This window comes from Dipodomys spectabilis, unplaced genomic scaffold, assembly GCF_019054845.1.
Source record: "Dipodomys spectabilis isolate Male_0828 unplaced genomic scaffold, ASM1905484v1 ptg000329l, whole genome shotgun sequence".
NCBI classification, from domain to species: Eukaryota; Metazoa; Chordata; class Mammalia; order Rodentia; family Heteromyidae; genus Dipodomys; species Dipodomys spectabilis.
Genome location: NW_024871006.1, coordinates 1,620,133 through 1,639,683, shown reverse-complemented (window position 1 = coordinate 1,639,683; position 19,551 = coordinate 1,620,133). Strand labels below are relative to the sequence as shown.

General features: G+C 40.1%; 1 protein-coding gene across 2 annotated transcripts in view; it reads left to right on the top strand.

Annotated features, from left to right (window-relative positions):
- The window catches only part of Cep112 (centrosomal protein 112), a 344,883-nt gene extending 325,603 nt beyond the window's left edge, over positions 1–19,280 (top strand). For both annotated transcript variants that reach the window (XM_042665492.1, XM_042665493.1), the window contains 3 exons: positions 14,835–14,936; positions 17,963–18,027; positions 18,849–19,280. In XM_042665492.1, the coding sequence (XP_042521426.1) occupies positions 14,835–14,936; positions 17,963–18,027; positions 18,849–18,852 (171 nt within the window). In that variant the 3' untranslated portion in view covers positions 18,853–19,280. The remainder of the gene's footprint in view (positions 1–14,834; positions 14,937–17,962; positions 18,028–18,848) is intronic.
- The last annotated feature ends 271 nt before the right edge of the window (positions 19,281–19,551 follow it).

The following is a 19,551-nucleotide window of genomic DNA, read 5'->3' as shown; positions in this document are numbered from 1 at the left end:
TGGGAAGGTGCCATGAAACACACACAAAGGAATACAGTAAGGTGCCTCAGGAAAACTCAGTAAATGTCAACACTCTTCTTCATGAAAAGAGTGACCATTCAGTGAGCAAAGCACTGCATCTGAGTGCAGGGAGGGACTTCTTTGCCAAGAAGCCTGGGAAAGGTGTACTAGAGAGCATACCCATGAGCAGGCAGGTAATTCTCCAGGTACTTTGGAGGAAGGAAAGGCCCAGAAGAGGCACAATATAATACACGCAAAGGGTCAAGTCACAAAATGTAAGACTTGAGGGGAAATGCCAGGTTTTTACTGGAGCACAGAGCCCTGGAAAGCAAGGCTAGAATCATTATGAGACAGATCTTACATGATCTGTGCAAAGGAGGGAAATGTCTCATTGATCTACGGGTAGAAGAAACCGTCAAAGTGCTTTTTATATGGGAATACAGGGGAGATGGGAGAACAGGATAGTCAGATCTACAATGTCAGAAACAAAAAAAATAAGATGACTGTGTGGAGATGAATTGAAGAAGAAAAAGCTAGAAGCAGGACAGCTACATTAGGCTTCTCTTCCTTTAATGGAAATCAGGGTAAATTAGTCACAGTCCTTCCACCGTCTCAGAATATAGTATGAACGCCTTGGCATTACCCACAGACCCTAACTGCATCACCCCCACTCACCCACCCATGACCTCCACCCACACCCAACCACGGGACCATCCCTAAGCATGCCCTCGTCATCTCCATACTTCACTCTTGCTCTACTAGCAATACCTTCTCTCTCTCCTCCATCTACCAAAAAAGTGCCTATTTTTAGAAGACCTCCACAATCCTGTTGAGAAATCTCATCAGCCTTCCCTTCATCAGCCTTTTACATGTCAGTTACATATTAACAGCCCCTCCCTTTTTATATCCCATGCAAAAAGAATAAACCTAAATTGAAGTCTTTTGATAATGGTAGACTTCTTAACTTTTGATTCAATAAAAATCTCTTTTCTGCCTGTAATCCTAACTACTCAAGAGGCTGAGATCTGAGAATCACGGTCCAAAGCCAGCATAGGCAGTAAAGTCCATGAGACTCTTATCTCCAATAAACTACCAGAAAACCGGAAGTGGCGCTGTGGCTTAAGTGATAGAGCGCTCACCTTGAGCTGAAGAGCTGAGGGCAGCACCCAGGCTAAGTTCAAGCTCCACGACAGACAAAAAAAATAAATAACCAGCTCAAAAAATGCGGGAGGTATTCATGCCTGCTGGTGGGTCACACCTGTAATCCTAGCTACTCAGGAGGTTGAGATCTAAAGAGCAAGGTTTGAAGCCAGCCTGTGCAGGAAAGTTTATGGGACTCTTATCTCCAGTTAACCACCAAAAAGCCAGAAGTGGAGCTGTGGCTCTAGAAGTAGATCACTAGCCTTGAGCCCAATAGCTCAGGGACAGTACTCAGGCCCTGACTTCAAGCGCCAGAACAGACACCAAAAATTGAAACAAATAACAACAAAAAACAGTAGCACCAAAAAAAAATGTTTAATAAAGGAGTGTAGGAGGATAAGAAAAAGTAATAGAGTGAATTTGATCAAAGTATATTATGTGCATATATAGAAATACCATAATGAAATTCCTCTGTACAATTAATATACACTAATTAAAAATCTCTTTTCTTTCCTATATATATATATATGTATATATGCATACATATGTCATGAATTTAGTCAGTGACTATAATAGTGTTTTGAATTTTTTTGTTGTTAGATTGTGGGGTCTTAGTTCCCATCAGTAGGGAGGTAAGGGGATTCACACACAAAAATCCTTGTTAGTGTTAATTGGAGCTGCCTAAGTAAATCCTGGGTGCATCAGTAAGACAATGGCCACCTTTGTCTTCCTGTTTTGTGTTTTGTATAGGATGCCATGTCTGGAAAGACCTGCCTTCTCAAACCTAAGTAGATAATTGGTACTTTGAGGGAGAGGTTTAACTTATTTATAATTGTCAAGAGTTTAAATGCTCAGAAAGGAAAGAGCAGTCGTAGCTTGCCTCTTTTGAAAAAAAAAAAAAAAGCCTTCAAACCAAGTCAGAAATCTCTGACTAAATCAAATATTTTGAATGACATTTTAAGTTTTGCCTTTAAGTTTTGTCAAGAAAATAATTCTGTGTTAAATTCCCTTAATATGTGATGGTGTTCACTCACCAAATTCTCCTATGACTAATAAACTCTCAGGATTGTTCCATTTTCTCTATGGCAACAGTGTTCAAGGGAAATGGTAGAGACTGATCTTCTTGCTTATTTCCCTTGGCCTCTCTGCAGCAGCCCTCTCTCACCTGCTCCCTTTCCCTGGGGGACCCATGGCACCCCATTCTCTGAGTTCATCTTCCTCTCTGGCCATTCCTGGTCTTTCCCTCTTTCTACTTTTTCATGAAAAAGGTGGAAGTGCCTTTTGGATTGAGTGATGACTTAAGGGAAATTTCATTTTCTTCTTCCCCCTCTTTTGGCTCGTTTTGGGGTCTCCATTCTTGGCTTTCCTCCTGAACTCTACTCCTGGAGTTCCTCAGGGATGTCTCCCTGGTGCCTCACACTAAGTAAATCCAAGTCAAAATCATACCTTCTCTCCTACCCACACCAGGTCCACTCCTTCTACCCAGTACCCTCCCTCTAGGCATATAGCTTCAGGTATAAATCCTCCTTTTACCCTTCTCACTTCTACTCTGCAAGTCAGTGATTGTCCTCTTCTATTATATGGCCATCTTATAAGTGACCCTTTGCACTAGGAATGCCTCATTCTCCCTAGGTCATTCCAACAACAGCCAATGTCTATTCCCTCTACTACAGATTACTCCTCTCCTCTCCTTCACTTCCCAGTCAAAAGTATAGTGTAAGATTAGATGTCAGGTTTCAATCTTGGTTCTAGAAATTACTTATTATGAGATTTCTTCCTCCTCTATGAATGAGGTATGAGAAAACGTATCTGCTGGATTTTATGTAAGGATTAAATATAAAATCCCCACAGCATATGGCAAGAGCTTAATACAGTACCGAGCCTGGGCCAGATGTTCATAAATGGGGTTTTCCTTTGTTTTCTGTTTTTTACTACATTAAATCTAACCATGTTGGCATGACCTTTACTGCCCTTTCAAGGCCCCACTTATCTATTCAAGTTTGTTCACCATTTATTCAATATTTTCTGTGCATTACTATATGTCAAGTGATCCAACCTGACTTCAGTGCACAGAAAGTAATTATCAGAGGGATTCCAAATTTCCCTTCACCTTACTGAAACCAGCCTCATCTTTAAATCTTCTTGAGTTCTTTAATAAAATCAATTTTTAAAAATCTCAAGGTTCTTCTGCCCCATCCCCAGTGCAATGGCCTCTTCATGAAGTCTAGCCCCACCATAGAAGGGCTAGTCACGCTCTGTTTGAGAGGAAGATCAGGCATTATAAACAGAAGAGTAAACCACCGTGTCACTCCTGCCGGTTTTATTTCCTCCAAACCCTTTTACAAGCTACAGAAGGGACTGCCTTCTAACTCACATAGACTTGGCCTTCCAAGTGTGGGGGCTTTGCAGTGTGCCAGCTCAGATGTTCCACACTCAGCCTTCCTGTGCCATGCCTGCAGTTCTGCTCCTGGAGACCTGTATCAGCCCTTGTTGGAAGGCATGTATGCAATGTGTCAACCTAAGCAATGAAAAAACACCAGGAATGATATTTGAAGGCGGACATTAGAAACAAGCAGTAGGTTAAAAATAAAAAGATTTTTTTTTTTTGGCATTTAGTTTCAGAAGAAAGAAAGGCCTGGGTCATTTGCTATCACAACTCTATAGCAAGTCTGATAGTGAGTAAAGAGGACGCAGTATGGAAAAGGAGACAGCGGGGATGAAACAAACTCCCCGCCTTCGGGTGAAGCTCCAAGATCCCTTTTGATCTCAGCAGCACTGTAGGCCCTGGTGTTTGCCTCCAACTTTCTCAGCTTTGAAGCTGGCCTACTTATTAATAGCCACCATGCTGATTAAGAACTGCAATTCCACGATGACAGAATCTGCTCTTTGTATTTAGGAAAAGCCTTTGTGATTAATTTACTCTAGACTTTCTGAAAACCCTGTTATTTTAAGATAAAGACTGACTTCTCACCAAAGTTGTGGGCTCTGGATTTGTTCAGTAGCAAATATTTGTTGAATTGCACCCGTATGCCAATACCATGCGGGTCTGCAGCAGGCACCCCTACCTGTGACACACACAGTTCTAAGCAGTCAAGTTTCTCTAAAGAACCAAACTGCAAATGTTTTAGGACTTAGGGGGTCTGTAAGACTATAAGGTCTCTGTCATGACTACTTCACTAGAATGCAGTCATAGATAAATGCGCAGTCAGTCATGTTTGTCTGAAATCTGATGTTTGCTGACCCCTGAGCCAAGGATACAACATACATTAATGCAAATTAATATTTTGCTTACTTTGCGTTGCTTGATTTAGACAGTTGGGTCACAAGTGACAGAAACTAATGCAAAACAAATCTCAGGACAGGGATAACATCAGGTACAATCTCATAAAAAGTCTGGTTTCTCTGTCCAATTCTCAGCTGGTTTTCCCTAGATTCCCTATTCTTGTTCTGTTTTTCACTCCATGGTAGTAAGATATCTGTGACAGTTTCAGAATGACATCCACTGGGGAAAAGTTCAATAGAGAAGAGAGTCTCTGTCTCTTGTTGCCCAGTGACACTGGTTATGTGGACACCAAAGCAATCATGGCACAGGGACCATGGTGTCTGACTTAGATCCTGACCAGACTGCACTGCTGGCCCTCAAGTGGGATGGAGCGGAAGAGATGTGGACTCCAGCTACCGAAAGAGTGATGAGTGGTGCTAGAGTCATGCTGACTTAACTCTGGTGAGTGGATAATCCACTATATGTATCATGTGAAATACGCTGCCTGAGTTCAAATTTATTTGTAGGAGTTTGATAATATGACTTCAGCTTTGCCGTCTCCATCAAGTAGTAAAGTATACAGGTTATGTTGTTCAAAGTTTTTATATTTACACATTTGCTGCACATAAAAACGCTAATAATCTTATTAGATCTCTAAATCTTTTGATTCATGAACATAGTCAGGTCATTTTCTGGCCTGTCATTATCTTACCGATTCCCCCTCTTTTCTATGAATGTTAATCTCTGTAAGTAACCTCACCATACCTTTGTTTTCTTTTTGGTATAGCTGGATTTATGGCATCTAAATCTAATTAATGTGCTAGATTCAAACCACTCTCAGAAGCCATCATTTTCCCCAAAGGACCAGAGTAGTGTTCCTTTCCTTAAAATGCAACTGTCCCCAGAAACAAGTACATGCCATCTTTTTAAACAACAGAGGTGGGAAGCTGCTTGGCTTCTCAGCGACCCACTTGCCAGGGTGGGGGAGGGAAGTGTCCCTAGCTTCCCTCCCTCATGGTAGAAACTAGCCCTGCTGGGCAGGAGAGGGGGGACTCTGTGAGCTGCACACTGAGCTGCACCCTCCGCGCACCAGTGAGAATACAGAGCTGTAGGAAAAGCATAGTGAATAAAGAGGGGAAATGAATATTTTAAAGGTGGTTAAGAAAATTATAATTACTTTATATTTTCCCCTTATGTTTGTGATTCAAACTATACAAGCTATTCTGCAGAGCACCCTTCCTAAAAATGGATCTTTCTTGGCAGTTGCTGTGGCAACACAGAATACCTTAACCTCAATAAAGATGACATGTCTTAGGAGGCAGTGCATTTTTCTCAGCTGCATTGCAGATTTTTTTTGCAACACATTTTACTGCTATTTCCTTCATTTTTATTCTTCAAACTAGAAAATCAGAGTCATAAGTTCTATATACTAACTTCCCTAACATGGAATGCAAATTTTTGCTACACAAAAACCAGTCCCACAAGACCACTCTACACATTTCTGTTTATATCTGATTACCCCAGCCTCAAATCTCCTACCTTGTGCCCTGCTCCTTCCCAGTCACAATCCACCCTTCCCAGCCTTCCATAAGTCCAGTGGTCTTTTGATGCTCTCCACTTCAGACCACATATAGTGCCCATCCATGTCCCCTTCAAAGCACAAGATGGACTACTAACCAAAGTTTCCTCTTATTCTCCCTCCCCTCTGCTTCCCCTGTCCTCCCCCCCCCATTTACTCACCAGTCAAATTCCATTTGCTTCATAGCATTCAGTTAAGCCAGGTAGTAGAAGGGTAGGTTCTGAATAAACTTGTCCACAATGAGTAGAAGTATCTGTGAAGTTATCTTAACCTGTCCATATGTTTCTACCTGGTGGAAATTTAGAAATTGGAAGAAGAGTTTTGAATCAAGATGCTTTTTTAAAATCAAGATGCTTAGTATAATGATCTACCTACGTGCCAGAGGATCTGGGAAAATCTATCCATCCGTCCCTCAATCCATACACACACACACACACACACACACACACACACACACACACTGCTATGGACTGAATCCACATGTCCACATCTACCTGCATTTATTCTGAAGTCCTAATCCCTCCCTAATCCATTTGGGAGGATTGCTTGGGTCTAGATGAGATCCTGGGCTGAAGTCCCCACAGTGGTACTTGTAAGACGGGGAGAAAGCAGAGTGCACTCTGCAAGAACACACAAGGAAACACCATATGAGAATATAACCACATAATTAAGCACCTGACCATGATGGCATACAGACTACAGAACTGTGAAAAATAGTTTATTAACCACCCCCATCCTCAGTCTATACTATTTGGCATAGCAGCCCAAACTAAGAACACACACCCAATCATTGTTAATAGACTGGATAAATAAGAGCTGTTGTTTTTCAAGTGTACATAGTAGACTGTTCCTAATTGTAAAATACAAATTCACTTAAAATTGATTTTCACCAGGCATTGGTGGCTCATGACTATAATCCTAGCTGCAGGAGGTAGGATTTAAAGCCAGCCTGGGAAGAAAAGTCCTCAAGACTCCATCTCCAAAATAACCACTGATAAAGCTAGACTGGAAGTGTGGTTCAAGTGGTATGAGTGCCAGCTAAGCAAGCAAGACAAGTAAGCACAAAGTCCTGAGTTCAAACCTCAGTACAGAAAAAAAGTTCAGAATTTTTGTCATTATGTACTTTTCTTAGATACTCAAACACACAAAAAGAGATTGAAAAGGAATTTATAAATCAACTATGAATATGTGCACATGATACAGTATAAGGATTTAGAGCACTAGAAATAATTAGAAATAATGAAAAATGTTAAAGGATTGGCTAAGGAAAATAAAATTATAATACATGTGTTCATACTTATACAGGGAAATATATATATTCTCCATTAAGTGATATGACATACTGACTGTGTGTTACTTGTAGACAGCATCTAGGAGGCTGAGGCAGGGGGCTTTTGAGTTTGAGTTTAGCTTGGGCTGCATAGCTTCAAAATATATAAATAAAATAAAGCCATGCCTGCAATCCTAGAAACTTAGGAGGATGAGATCTGAGAATTGTGGTTCAAGGCCAGCCAGGGCAAAAGAAGTCCATAAGATTCTTATCCCCAATTAAGTACCCAAAAAGCTGGAATTGGAGCTGTGGCTCCAAGCATTAGCCTTGAGGGGGGGGAAAAAAGAAAAGAAAAGGCTCTGAGGCAGTGCACAGGGCCTAAGTTCAGGCCCCAGGACTGGCATAAATAAGTAAATACACACATACATGCATACATACATATATACATAACATACATACATACACACATACATACATATATATGTTCACTGTTGTATAAGTTATATATAACTTCTTAAAAAGTTATCATTCTCATTTTCTAACAAGAAAATGGAAGCACATAGAAAGTAACCTTCCTGGAGTATACAGTTTGGGGTGACAACCCAGCTACAACTCCAGGATCTGGAGCTAAAATGCTTTTATGTATTTAAGTTAAAACTCTTTTGTCTACCCTTTGGTACAAGATTGCTCTATTATGTCATATGATATAATAAGACCCTCTCCTCTCTAAACATTTACTAATGACTGATAATACAGAAAAAAAAGAGAAAAATAAAAGGATATATTTGGTATCACAGCAAATTGGATATTTCTGTGGGCTGGAACAGTAGAGCCTAGAGTGGTGAGCAAAAGTAAAGCTACTGAGAGTAAAGCTACTAGTGTATGGGTGGTCCTAGCCCATACGCTTCCCAGAGCATCTGGGAAGCAAAGCTCTTTGAGGATAACAGGAACTTAAAATTCTGCAAGTACTCCCAGTCAGAAATATGGCAGGAGCCTGAGTGTTAGCCAGGAGGACAGGTTGGTATGGTTCCTGTTCTTACTGTTGGAAACTGTTGCTAGCCTGAAGTAGAATCCAGGTTTGCAGCCTCTCTAACACAAGTTCAGAAAGGAGCCCCCAGTATTCAGTGCTGCAGTGAAAAAGGCATCTGTGGGAGAAAAGCACAGGACATCTGAGAAAAGAATTGAAAGAAGGGCTGGGACTGTGGCTTAGTGGTAGAGTACTTACCTAGTATGCATGAAGCCCTGGGCTCAATTCCTCAGTACCACATAAACAGAAAAGGCTGGAAGTGGCTCAAGTGGTAGAGTGCTAGCCTTGAGCACAGAGAGGCTCAGGGACAGTACCCAGGCCCTGAGTTCAAACTCCAGAACTGGCAAAAAAAAAAAAAGAAAGAAAGAAAGAAAGAAAGAAAGAAAAGAAAGAAAGAAAGAAAACAGGTGCTCAGGCAACGAGAGGACTCGGGTGTGACAAGAGGTGAGGAATGGATGGAGGCCACAGCGTGCGCTGCCTCAACCACAGCCAGGAATTTAACTTTGATTTAAAAGCGAAACAGTTCTCCCAATACATCAATATTGCCATCAGCCTATGTGCAAAATCAAGGTACTCCAGACTGAGATAGTACCATTGGCTAAGTAAAAAAGCAAAAAAAAAAAACTTTTTTAATTAAAAGATGAGCATCAAGGAAGCTGGGCACCAGTGGCTTACACCTGTAATCATAGCTACAAAGGAGGCTAAGATCTGAGGATTGCGGTTTGTTGCCAGCTCCAGCAGGAAAGTCTGTGAGACGCCTTATCTCCAGTAAACTATTGAAAAAAAACATTGGTGGAATTGCAGTTCAAGTGGTAGAGTGCTAACCTTGAACAAAAAGAAACCCAGGGACAGGGCCTAGGCCCTGAGTTCAAGCCCCAGGACCGTCCCTCCCCACCCCCCCACCCCCCACCCCGGCTCCTGCTAAAAAAATACAAACCATAAACATCAATGGAATTCTTAGTTCCCTTTCCTATACTGAACTGACCCCCAAAGTGCTCGCTGGGTTTTGTAAAGTAATATCTTGCACAGACATTTTCCTGAATTGGTTTGCCTTTACCTCAGGATACAACAATAGATGATGACACAGATATATAAACAACCCCTACAATAGAGACCAGTGGTGGATACAGTAGTCTCCTCATCTCTTCAGAAGTGGTCATTACTTGGGACATTGGCGCTTACAATAAAGTAACTTATGTTTGTGGCCCTCTTTTTACATTATCCCTCTTTTTGTTTTACTATAAATAAAAGTTTACATATTTAACAAGTTCTGGCATATTGATGTGACCAATTGATAGAGTAGACTTCAAATAACAACACGAAGTATATTTTTGTTTTCCCTTCTATATTTTTAATAAAATAAAACATTTACAAGGTCTACATTTCCCATTGCTTTAAAGTTTTCTCTCTAAGAAGTTCTGGGTTCAAATCTACACAGTCTATACATTTATTGTGTGTAATTTATGCAAATAGTATCTGTCTGATTTACTTGAATGCAACAAGAAATTCAGTTAGAATTGCTCTCAATCTTCATAGTCCATCCTAAAAATTAAGGAAATATCACTCGTACCATGCCTGACTCCCAGGGCAGGCACTGTTGCCTTAGAGCAGAACACAGCTATTTTTGTTCACATGCTTGCCATGTTATAAAACACCCCCCACTCAGCTTCTAGGAGGCTAATTACATTACAGAAATGTCATTCCTTGTTATGGTGTCCTGGTTTTCTAATTTGACTTTGCTAAAGGAAATAGATGAAGGAAAGTAGAGATGAATATGCATGGTAGGGAAAAGGAAGCAGATATCTGATTTGGTATGATCTTTTATGAGAGTGGTAGGAGTAAAGAGTGGGATGGAAATATGAGCCGTGATAGTTCTGTCCTTTCCAGACTCTACGCCAAAGCAGCCTTTTTAAGCTTTGGTATTTAACAGGTATCACTCATCAATAAAATAGAATACTACATGTTAAGGAAATTTAATATTAAACTTCAGTAATGAAATAGATTTATGTGTAAAAGTTTATTTAATCAAAGGAATTATATGTGTTTCAAGCCTACTGCTTAGATGAATTCCATTTCCTCTTGCTTCTCTGTCTGTTATAAGGCTAGATGGTTCTGTAGTTGACATGGGGAGTGTGGGGGATTTGGGAAGGCAGGAAGGAGAGTGGTATAAGTAGGTTCGAGATTAGTCTATAGGTACAGGTCATCACCCCTTATTATCTTCTCTCCAATACATCCCATGTAGTAGGGATTTCATCCACAACCCACTTGCACTGAGGCAGTAGAATAGGTTGTCAAGAGACCAAAGAAAACACCCAGAGGTGGCATGCAAGGTATGTTCATTGAAAAATTACTAATAAAGAATTTACCTACGGGAAGGCTTTGAGCAGTGCCGGTGTCTATAACACTGATATCCAGGTAGTGACAGGCTTGACCAAGAGTACCTTTCTCTCAGTGTCTGGCCAGTAGAGTTTATTTTATTCACAACATCACACTGGATGTCAGGTACATGGTGCCTTCTCCTCTACACATCATGCACTTGTCATCTCCCCCATGCTTCTTTACCACCCCAATTATAACAGGAAGAAGTGTTTTAAAGGTTAGTCTATTGAAGCAGTACATAACTAGCATGACTTGGCTTTGTCCTTCTATGACCAGCATTCCAGAGAATACCTGACAGTGAGAAGCAGGAAGCAGGTTCTATTCTAGATAATACTAGTTGCCTCAATTCCCTATACTTGTGAGAGAGAATCACAGGCTCTCCAGATAGCCCTTATGAAAATGATCCACTTTCGGTGACCCTTGATTTGGCAAGAGCTTTGGGAATAAAAAGGGGCATTTCAGGAGTATGGCAGTTGATACTGATGCTCTGTTTTTCTTAAGGACCATAGAAAGTAGCACAACAGCAGTGGGTCAAGAGTGATACGAAGAAATGGAAGCTGATTCTTTACTTCTCTTTTATCCTTTTGCCATTTGACAAACTTAGATATGTCCTTTTCACTTCTTTGGGGCTTTAAAATGTGTGCTTATTTGAGAAATTTGTGAACACTTAGATCAATAGGTACATTGCATTTGTATAGATTTTTTTTAATTTGCCTTAGTTAAATCCCTAATTAAATTTAAATCCTTATTAAGTTAAAATTTTAAAGCCATGGGAAAGAATATGAACTATTCTGGAACCAAGTATATTGTTGTTGACACAAAGAAAGAAAGAAAGGGGTGGAAGGAAGATAAGGAAAGAAAGAAGGAAGGGAAGGAGGGAGGGAGGGACGGACAGAAAGAGGGGACAGGAGGAAAAGAGGAAAGAAGAGACCACTGACTGGCTGGAGTCCTGGAAGGGCAGTAGTTGCACATCCTGTTCCCTCTGGTGCTGTGGGGGAGCTTTAGGGGATGGTAGATGAGGCTGTTCTCATCAGTTGCGTTGATGACATTCCTTTTTTTTTGAGGAGGAGGAAGAACCTCCCCAGCATTTGGAAGAACTGAGAAAGTAGAATATAGTGGATAAAAATAATAATTTAGAGCTGGGCGCTGGTGGCTCATGCCTGTGATCCTAGGTACTCAAGAGGCTGAGATCTGAGAATCACGGTTCAAAGCCAGTCCAGGCAGGAAAATCTGTGAGACTCTTATCTCCAATAAACCACTAGAAAACCGCATGTGGCGCTGTGGCTCAAGTGGTAGAGCACTCACCTTGAGCTGAAGAGCACAAGGACAACGCCACAACCCAGAGTTCAAGCCCCACGACCAACAAAAAAATAAAAAATTAATTTAAAATGCATAGAAGATGCTATGCTCAACATAGTAATAGCAAATGGTGTAAGTTTTTCCATAATTTTATTAAAGTAACCAGATTCTGTTTGATATGTGTTTAGAATCAGGATTTAGTCTTAATAATTCAGAAAGTATTAATTTCCCTAATTGATGTTTCACTCCTAGGTGAGGTAATTTCATATTTTCCAGGGGCTCATTTTAAGTGTGCTCAAACTCACTGAAATCACCTATTGGTAAAGTGGTAGACAAGAAAGAGAAACATATGGGTCCTCGGTGAGCATTGGAGATGTAGCATACTGAATTTTAAAAGTGGGATAGTAGTGATCAAAGAAAACTTTGTCCCTCATAGTTTCCTCCTCTCTACAGCCCAGCCTCCTAGAAGAGAGAAGCATAAGATGTAGGTAAGATGGGAATCAAAATCAAAAGAAACTGTGAACATCAACCAAGAAGCTTAAAGCTTAGCTGTGATCCTCAAAGTCCTTGAAAACTGAGAGAGACTTGCCACCAGAACAAATGAAATTTGGATTAAGGGTATTAAAGTTAACAAAACCAAATCATTGCTTTGACATAACCCTAGTTTACTCTCCTAACCCAATATTCACCAAATAGCAAATATTGGTAACCAATATTCCATTAAAAATGATTCCCCTAAAAACTTTTTGTAAAAAATAGGATCTAGAATAGCTCTTAGCTTAATTAAAAGAGAAGAAAAGAATATAAGCAAGAAACAAAGAACATTTATCAACTGGAAAATTACCCAAGAAACAGGGGCAGGGTTCCAAGTTTTTTTATAGCAAACAGTTGTTCACAGTGTCAGAGCACCTGCAAAGGTTTGTGTGTGTGTGTGTGTGTGTGTGTGTGTGTGTGTGAAGATGATATAAGTCAACAGAAAAGATGAACATTTATTTCCAAAAGCTTAGGAAAATGGTAGACAAAAATCAAAAGATTACTAATATTGAAATCTCATAGGAGAAAAAATAGAAAATCATATCAGAGAACATCTAAGGAAATATGGAGTGAGGCTGTTGTAAAAAACACAGAATGATGGGCTAGGAAGGTGGCTCAGTGGTAGACCGCTTGCCTTGCAAAAACACAGAATGAGCTTAAAATATAAAATAATAAAAAGTAAGAATAGACAAAATGTGCTAAGAGATTTTCAAAGTCAACTATAGAAAAATGAATATTAGATACAAATTTTTCTTCTAATAGAACACTGCTGTTCAAACAATTCTAAAAATGAAAAGATACATACAATGTCTCAGGAGAAATTATATAGAATAATTAATACTAAAACATTTCCCAAGAATGCTACTAAATTGGAGGAAAAAAAAAGAGCAAATGGATAGCCAAGCAGAGGAGCCATATTCAACATGGAAAAAAGTCTCCAAAGTTTTGAGATTAGAAAGAGAGCATGAATCATTTTTATACCCAGCCATACACTCTTTCAGATATACAGGCAATGGGCAGATCTTAACAGATAAAAATGCAAAAAATAAAGCATATTTGAATCATTTTTTAAAAGAGCAGGAACTCAAAATTCCAAAGCTATTATCAAGTGGTAGAAAAAAAAGCTAATATAATCTATGAACCCTTCATGGATGGTGCCCTAAAGATATGATTTATAAAACATGTGATTTGTTTTACATTTGCTTTTGAGTTGGCTAGCAGATATAACTAGTGAAAATAAGTCCAAAAGAGATGAGAAAAGTCAATAGATAGGAGAAACACATATATTTTATCAGTAAAGCTTTTATATCCATGGGGGAGATTATTTTTATTACTCCCTGTTTGATTTAGATATAAATCACAAAATTATAGCATGTCTTAGAAAAGCACTTTGCTAAAAATTGAAAACATATACTCTAAAACAATTTCCATGGGATTTTAGTAAGCAATTAAATTTGCTGGCTGAACTCAGGCCTTATTTGTGTTCCGAAGGTCTGGGAACAGAAGAGGGGCCCGGTTGGGGATGGGGTGGAGATCTAAGACCAGGATACACTGCCTATTCACCTGAAGATGCTTTGAGACACAACTATGCAGATTCTCCATCATCTATATTTTCATAGCTGTCTGAATTGCAGTGAGCATTCCAGCTACCTACCAGTGTTTTAATCAAACCAAAGATAGGCCACGGGTTGTCCTCAAGTCACTATTTAGTATGGATAGAGTCCATGTCCTAATCAGGAGAAAGCTGCAAGGTTGGCCTAGCAGTGGCCCTCATGAGTGGAGAAGAGAAAATGAGTATCTTACCAGATGCTACAAATTGTGCTAACAAGAATTTTAAAGAAATTAAGTATTATGGGTGTTAGTGGCTCATGCCTATAATCCTGGCTACTCAGGTAACTGAGATTTGAGGATCGAGGTTGAAAGCCAGTCCTGGTGAACAAATACTCAAGATTCTTATCTCCAGTTAACCAAGAGCTATAACTAGAGGCATGACTCAAGTAGTAGAATATCTATCACCCATTAGTGAAAAGGCTGAGCAAGAGCACAAACCCTGAGTTCAAGCCCCAGAAGTAGCACAAAAAAAGAAAAAGAGAGAGGGACAGGAAGGAAAGAAGGAAGGAAGGAAAAAGAGATGAAAGAGGAAATAAAGTATTTTTACTGGGGTTGTCTGCCCTAGAGTCACAAGGTAAAGGATGGTGGCTTTTTTCTTCCTCTTACTTCATTTTTATTGTCTGTTTTCTGACAATAAGTGTAGCAAACTTATCTTTTTGATGACTTTAGGATTTTTTTAATTCAAAATAATCATTTCTGGAATTTTTAAAAAATCATCTTTTTTCCATTTCAGATGACTTACATACGACAAGAATATGAACTGAAACTTAAAGGGCTGATGCCAGTATCTCTCAGGCAAGAACTTGAAGACACCATTTCCTCCCTAAAGTCACAGGTAATTCCTAGAGGCAAGGCATTTCCCAGGACATAGGCAATGTACACATTCTGAGACAAGACTTCAATCAAATGTGATTCTGAATTGTTGACAGAAATCAATAGGGTGTCCTAGCATAACCAACCACCCAACATGAATCGATCTTCCTTTTGTTTTAACTTGGTTTTCTCACAAGCCTCCTTGAAATTAAAGAGTTCAGTGTGACTGAACCCTCTGTTCTTCTTACCAGGTCCAAAATCCCACTACAAACAGCATGTGGCCAGTTCCTCCATGTTCTAGGTTCAGGGGAACAAAAGCAACATTAAATTAGCAGCATTTTTTTCTGATATATTTTCAATGGTTGTTTCTTAGGGATAAGATGGATTTTAAGCACAAAGCAACACGGCAAGGTATTCAAACAGTTGGGTTAAATATTAAAATAAATTGTCCTGCCAAGCACCAGTGGCTTGCACCTTTTATTTCAGGAAACTAAGATCCGAGGGTCATGGTTCAAAGCTAGCCCAAAAGTCTGTAAGACTCTTAGCTCTAATAAACTACTCAGAAGAAGCTGGAAATGGCACTGTGTATCAAGTGGAAGAACTAGCCTTGAGCTTCTTAGTACCCAGGCCCTGAGTTCAAGGCACGGGACTAGCAAAAAAAAAAAAGTTGTTTTTAGTATAGCTCATTAAGATACAACGTGAGAGATAAGCTAGCCTTTATGTAGCAGAGATGCATTTTTAACTGTATATTTCTGTGTTATTTGAATGTTCTATGTGTTGCTGGTATAATGAGGTGTTTTTTTTTTTCAACTATCACCTTAGAGAGTCCACAAAAGCTCATTTTCAGTACACTGAGAAATTTAAGACATACCCTTCCTGCAAAGGTTCCCAGAGGGAAAGATTGTCTGAATTTGCCATGCCAAGATCTGTGCCTGGCACATAGCAGGTGCTCCATCCATTTATTTCCAAATAAAATAAACAATATAATTCTCTAATGTTCCCATTTACATTTTATAATATCCAAGATGAAGTGTGAAGTCAATTTTAGCTGTTCTTTTCTATTCCCTGAAAAAAAAATTATCTTATGTGAAAGCAAGATATTCATTCTATCAACCTGCTGCTGCTGTCTGTGGTGGCTTCTATAGGCTTGATAGCTAGTAGGAAGTTTCACTCTGCTGGCTCCTGCATAGAAAACGTAAGTGCAGGGATGAGACTGTTGACATAAGGGGTTAAGTAGTTTTATTTACATGAAAAGCCCTCCTGCAGGTGCTATTTACCCATTAATTTTATAAGGGCCTCCGCAGGATCAACCCTGGAAGGGACACCCTCAGAGGAGTTTTTAATTTGGGATGTGGGGAGAAGAAATCCGATACCCACCTGCAGGGCTTCTGTTATCATTCATATCATTTCACTGTAACAAAAGCCACTTCCACCTCCTGAAACTGGGTGTTGACCAAGAGACAGAGAGCTCTGCCAGCTGTGTTAGGGCCTCAGCATTGGCAGCTGCACGGAGAAGTCACAGGCCATGGAGCAGGGAGCAGTTTGAAAGCACAGGTGCCTGTATTTTGGGGGGGGGGGGGCGGAGAATTGCTGGAATTCCTATTGCAGTGTTGGGTGGGGGAGGAAATTGAAGCAGAGTAATCCTTGCATCTGTCAAAATTATCAATTGTCCGTGGGTCATTTGAACAATTGGACAAAATTCAGTACAGTGTGTGATTACAAATAAGCAAACCACTTTGATAGGCGCCCATTTGGGAAGACTGCTTTGCTCTCCTTCAAGCACGGTTTTTCCCTCTGCCAGCTGTACTCTTGCATAACTATGCTTCAGAATCAGCCGTTGCCATGGTTTCCGTTCAGACCAAAGAGGCAAGAGTAAACAATTCTGAACGGATCAAATGTCACTGACTCTTGGTTACATTAAGCCATGGTATAAGTTAACCCTAAACTGTTTATGTTAGGCTGTATAAGGTGCTTTTTTTTTAAATTTATGCCTTATAGATGTCTTTAATCATATAGAAATGTATGCTTCAAAATAATCAAATGCTTTATAAAGGTCTAAAAGGCTGGGAAACCCAGTTTCTTGTTTCCCAGCCCCCAAGAATGGTAGTGTAAGAGTGGTACCTGCTATGAGGCCTGCACATGGCAATTTCTGTTCACCTTTTTAGTCGCCCTCACAGCCTTGGGAAGGAGCTGCCATTAACCCCACTTCACAGATGAGGCATCAAAGAGCCAAAGCAACTTTCCAAGAGCTTTAGAGACCAAGCCAGGAATTGGCTGGACTCCAGGCAAAGTTCAAGCTCTTTCCACTACAAAATATTGTCTCTCCAACCTCAGGGAATACTCAGAATGGATTGGAGTTTCCAGAAAGCAGTCATTTTCTTTTTACTCATTCATTCATTCATTAAACAGCTAGTGAATGGCAGCTACATGCCCAGCCCATAAAAGAAACTGAGGAAACAAAGGTAAAGATAGCCATTTCTGCCTCAGGAAAGAGAGCTCTTAGGTTTGAAGGAGAAATATGAAAGCATGGAACCATGCATGAGGCCATGAGAAAGAGGCCATTACGGAATACAAGAATACACTGGGCTGGCACAGAGCTACCCATGCACGAGCAGTGGGAGGAGCAGAGGAGCAGGAAAAGGAAGCGGAGATAACTAGCCAAACATTCCAATGAGAGAAAATTGCCCATGCCCAACAGCAACCGAGTATGAGTAACAGTGTGTAAAGTGGCAGTGGGCGAGGACATGAGGAAAGAGAAGAGGCCCCAAAGATAGGAAGAGGCCAAATCAAAATGACTCTGGTACAGAAAATCATTCTGTAGCCTCTGATGGGTTTTTTTTTTAGTAGGACTAGGATGTGGCCAGGTATTGTTTAAAAACAACAAGAAGAAGAGGGAAAAAAACGAACACTGCTACTGAACAAATCCTCTGAGCTTTATCTAGGGAATTGTCTGACTTTAAATAAAACCCTACCATCGTATCATTCCATATGTATAGTATTGACATTTGAGCCACATTCACCTTTTCTCACACCAGGTGTCTTTTGTAGGTTAACTTTCTGCAGAAGAGAGCATCCATCCTTCAGGAGGAACTGACAGCCTATCAAGGGAGAAGGTATGGCCCATAGAGCAGAGGCCTTTCCTAGTAGTTTGTGTTGTTTGTACCCGAGAGGGAGTCCCCTGGATTGACATTGAAGTCTTGATGCAAGGGCTTAGACACAAAAACAGTTTAGAAAGTAAGACACTTTCTTAGTAAATAGCCTGCCTTTGAGAAGTCACCCACCTCTGTTTATCACAGGGCTTGGTCAGTCCCATCAGATCAAGATGAGAAAATCTGCAGGGAGTGGCAAGAAGAGGCCTCACCTGCGCAGTCAGGCAAGATGTGGTCTTGAAGCCTGGATATACAGGGTGATGGAGACAGCCCTTCCTTTAAGACTGTGAGATGATGCAATTCTTGCTTAATGGCTCACATCTTCAAAGTCCTCTATCCCCTGGGGGTTTGGAGCTGTTCTCCAGACCAGAATAGATCAATGGCTTGATGATGTCAGTGATGTCGAAACACTCACCGAGATCCAGTGCCCCCAGTGTACAGTGCTCAGGAATGCCTGAGACCTTTTTAATCAAAGGTTCCCAGTGACACCACCGACATGGATGATATTTACCTGCTCCAGTTCAAACAACCTTAACTTTGAATGCAATGAGAGATTGAACCACTTACTTGGCACTGAATTAAAAGGAACTGGCTTGTAAATCATTCACTTTTCAAAGGATGCTGTTTGCCTGTTACAGATAAGATATGATCTCTTCTAGGCATAAATGATGAAAGTTTAATATCAAATATCGTTTTAAACCCCTAACTCCTTCAGATTGGTACACATGTTATAATTGACTGACCTATTTAATCCAAAAGTCCTAACTGAGGATTTTGGTTTGCAGATAACTGCATGGAAAAACATGATGGATGCAGTTACCCAGACTGAACCGGGGACTTCTCCCAACAGGTTTGAAGATTTGGAGATTGTAAGGAAAGCTGTGAAATCGTTGGCATTTAATACTGAAGTGTACTTTAAGATCATAAAACCACATGTCATTCACACTAGTGGGATGGTTTCATTTGTGTCTGCCCACGTTATTTGTTCAGCATCCCTTTATTTCTGATTTCCATATTTGTGTACACTGAGTGTGTGTCGAGAATTAGTTGTATTGGGAAGACAAGTGATTTTTTTATTATATGCCTTGTTATTGCTTTGAGCCGTTTTTATCAGTTAGGTATGATCAAAATCACGTTTGTAGTATCATATCAGAATTTTTAACCTGTTTGTTTCCATGTTTCTGTTCATCTATTATTAAAATATCATTTTGTACTTAGCAGTTTACTTTCTACTTTTTAACACATCTCATTTGTTAAAATAAATGTGACATACATAGGTGGTAATTTTTCCTATCAGACTTGGGAGGGAAATGCCTTGTGTTATATCAAAGAGCAAATCCATAATTAATGCATGAAATTGGTGCTTAGAATGAATTCACTGAGTTATCTGTGTTATATTGGTCTTCAGTCTGGTTCTGGAATACCAGAGACAGCATGGTGTTGGAGTTTTATGCAGGTAGCTCTGGATTGACTTTTACTTTTTCCCTC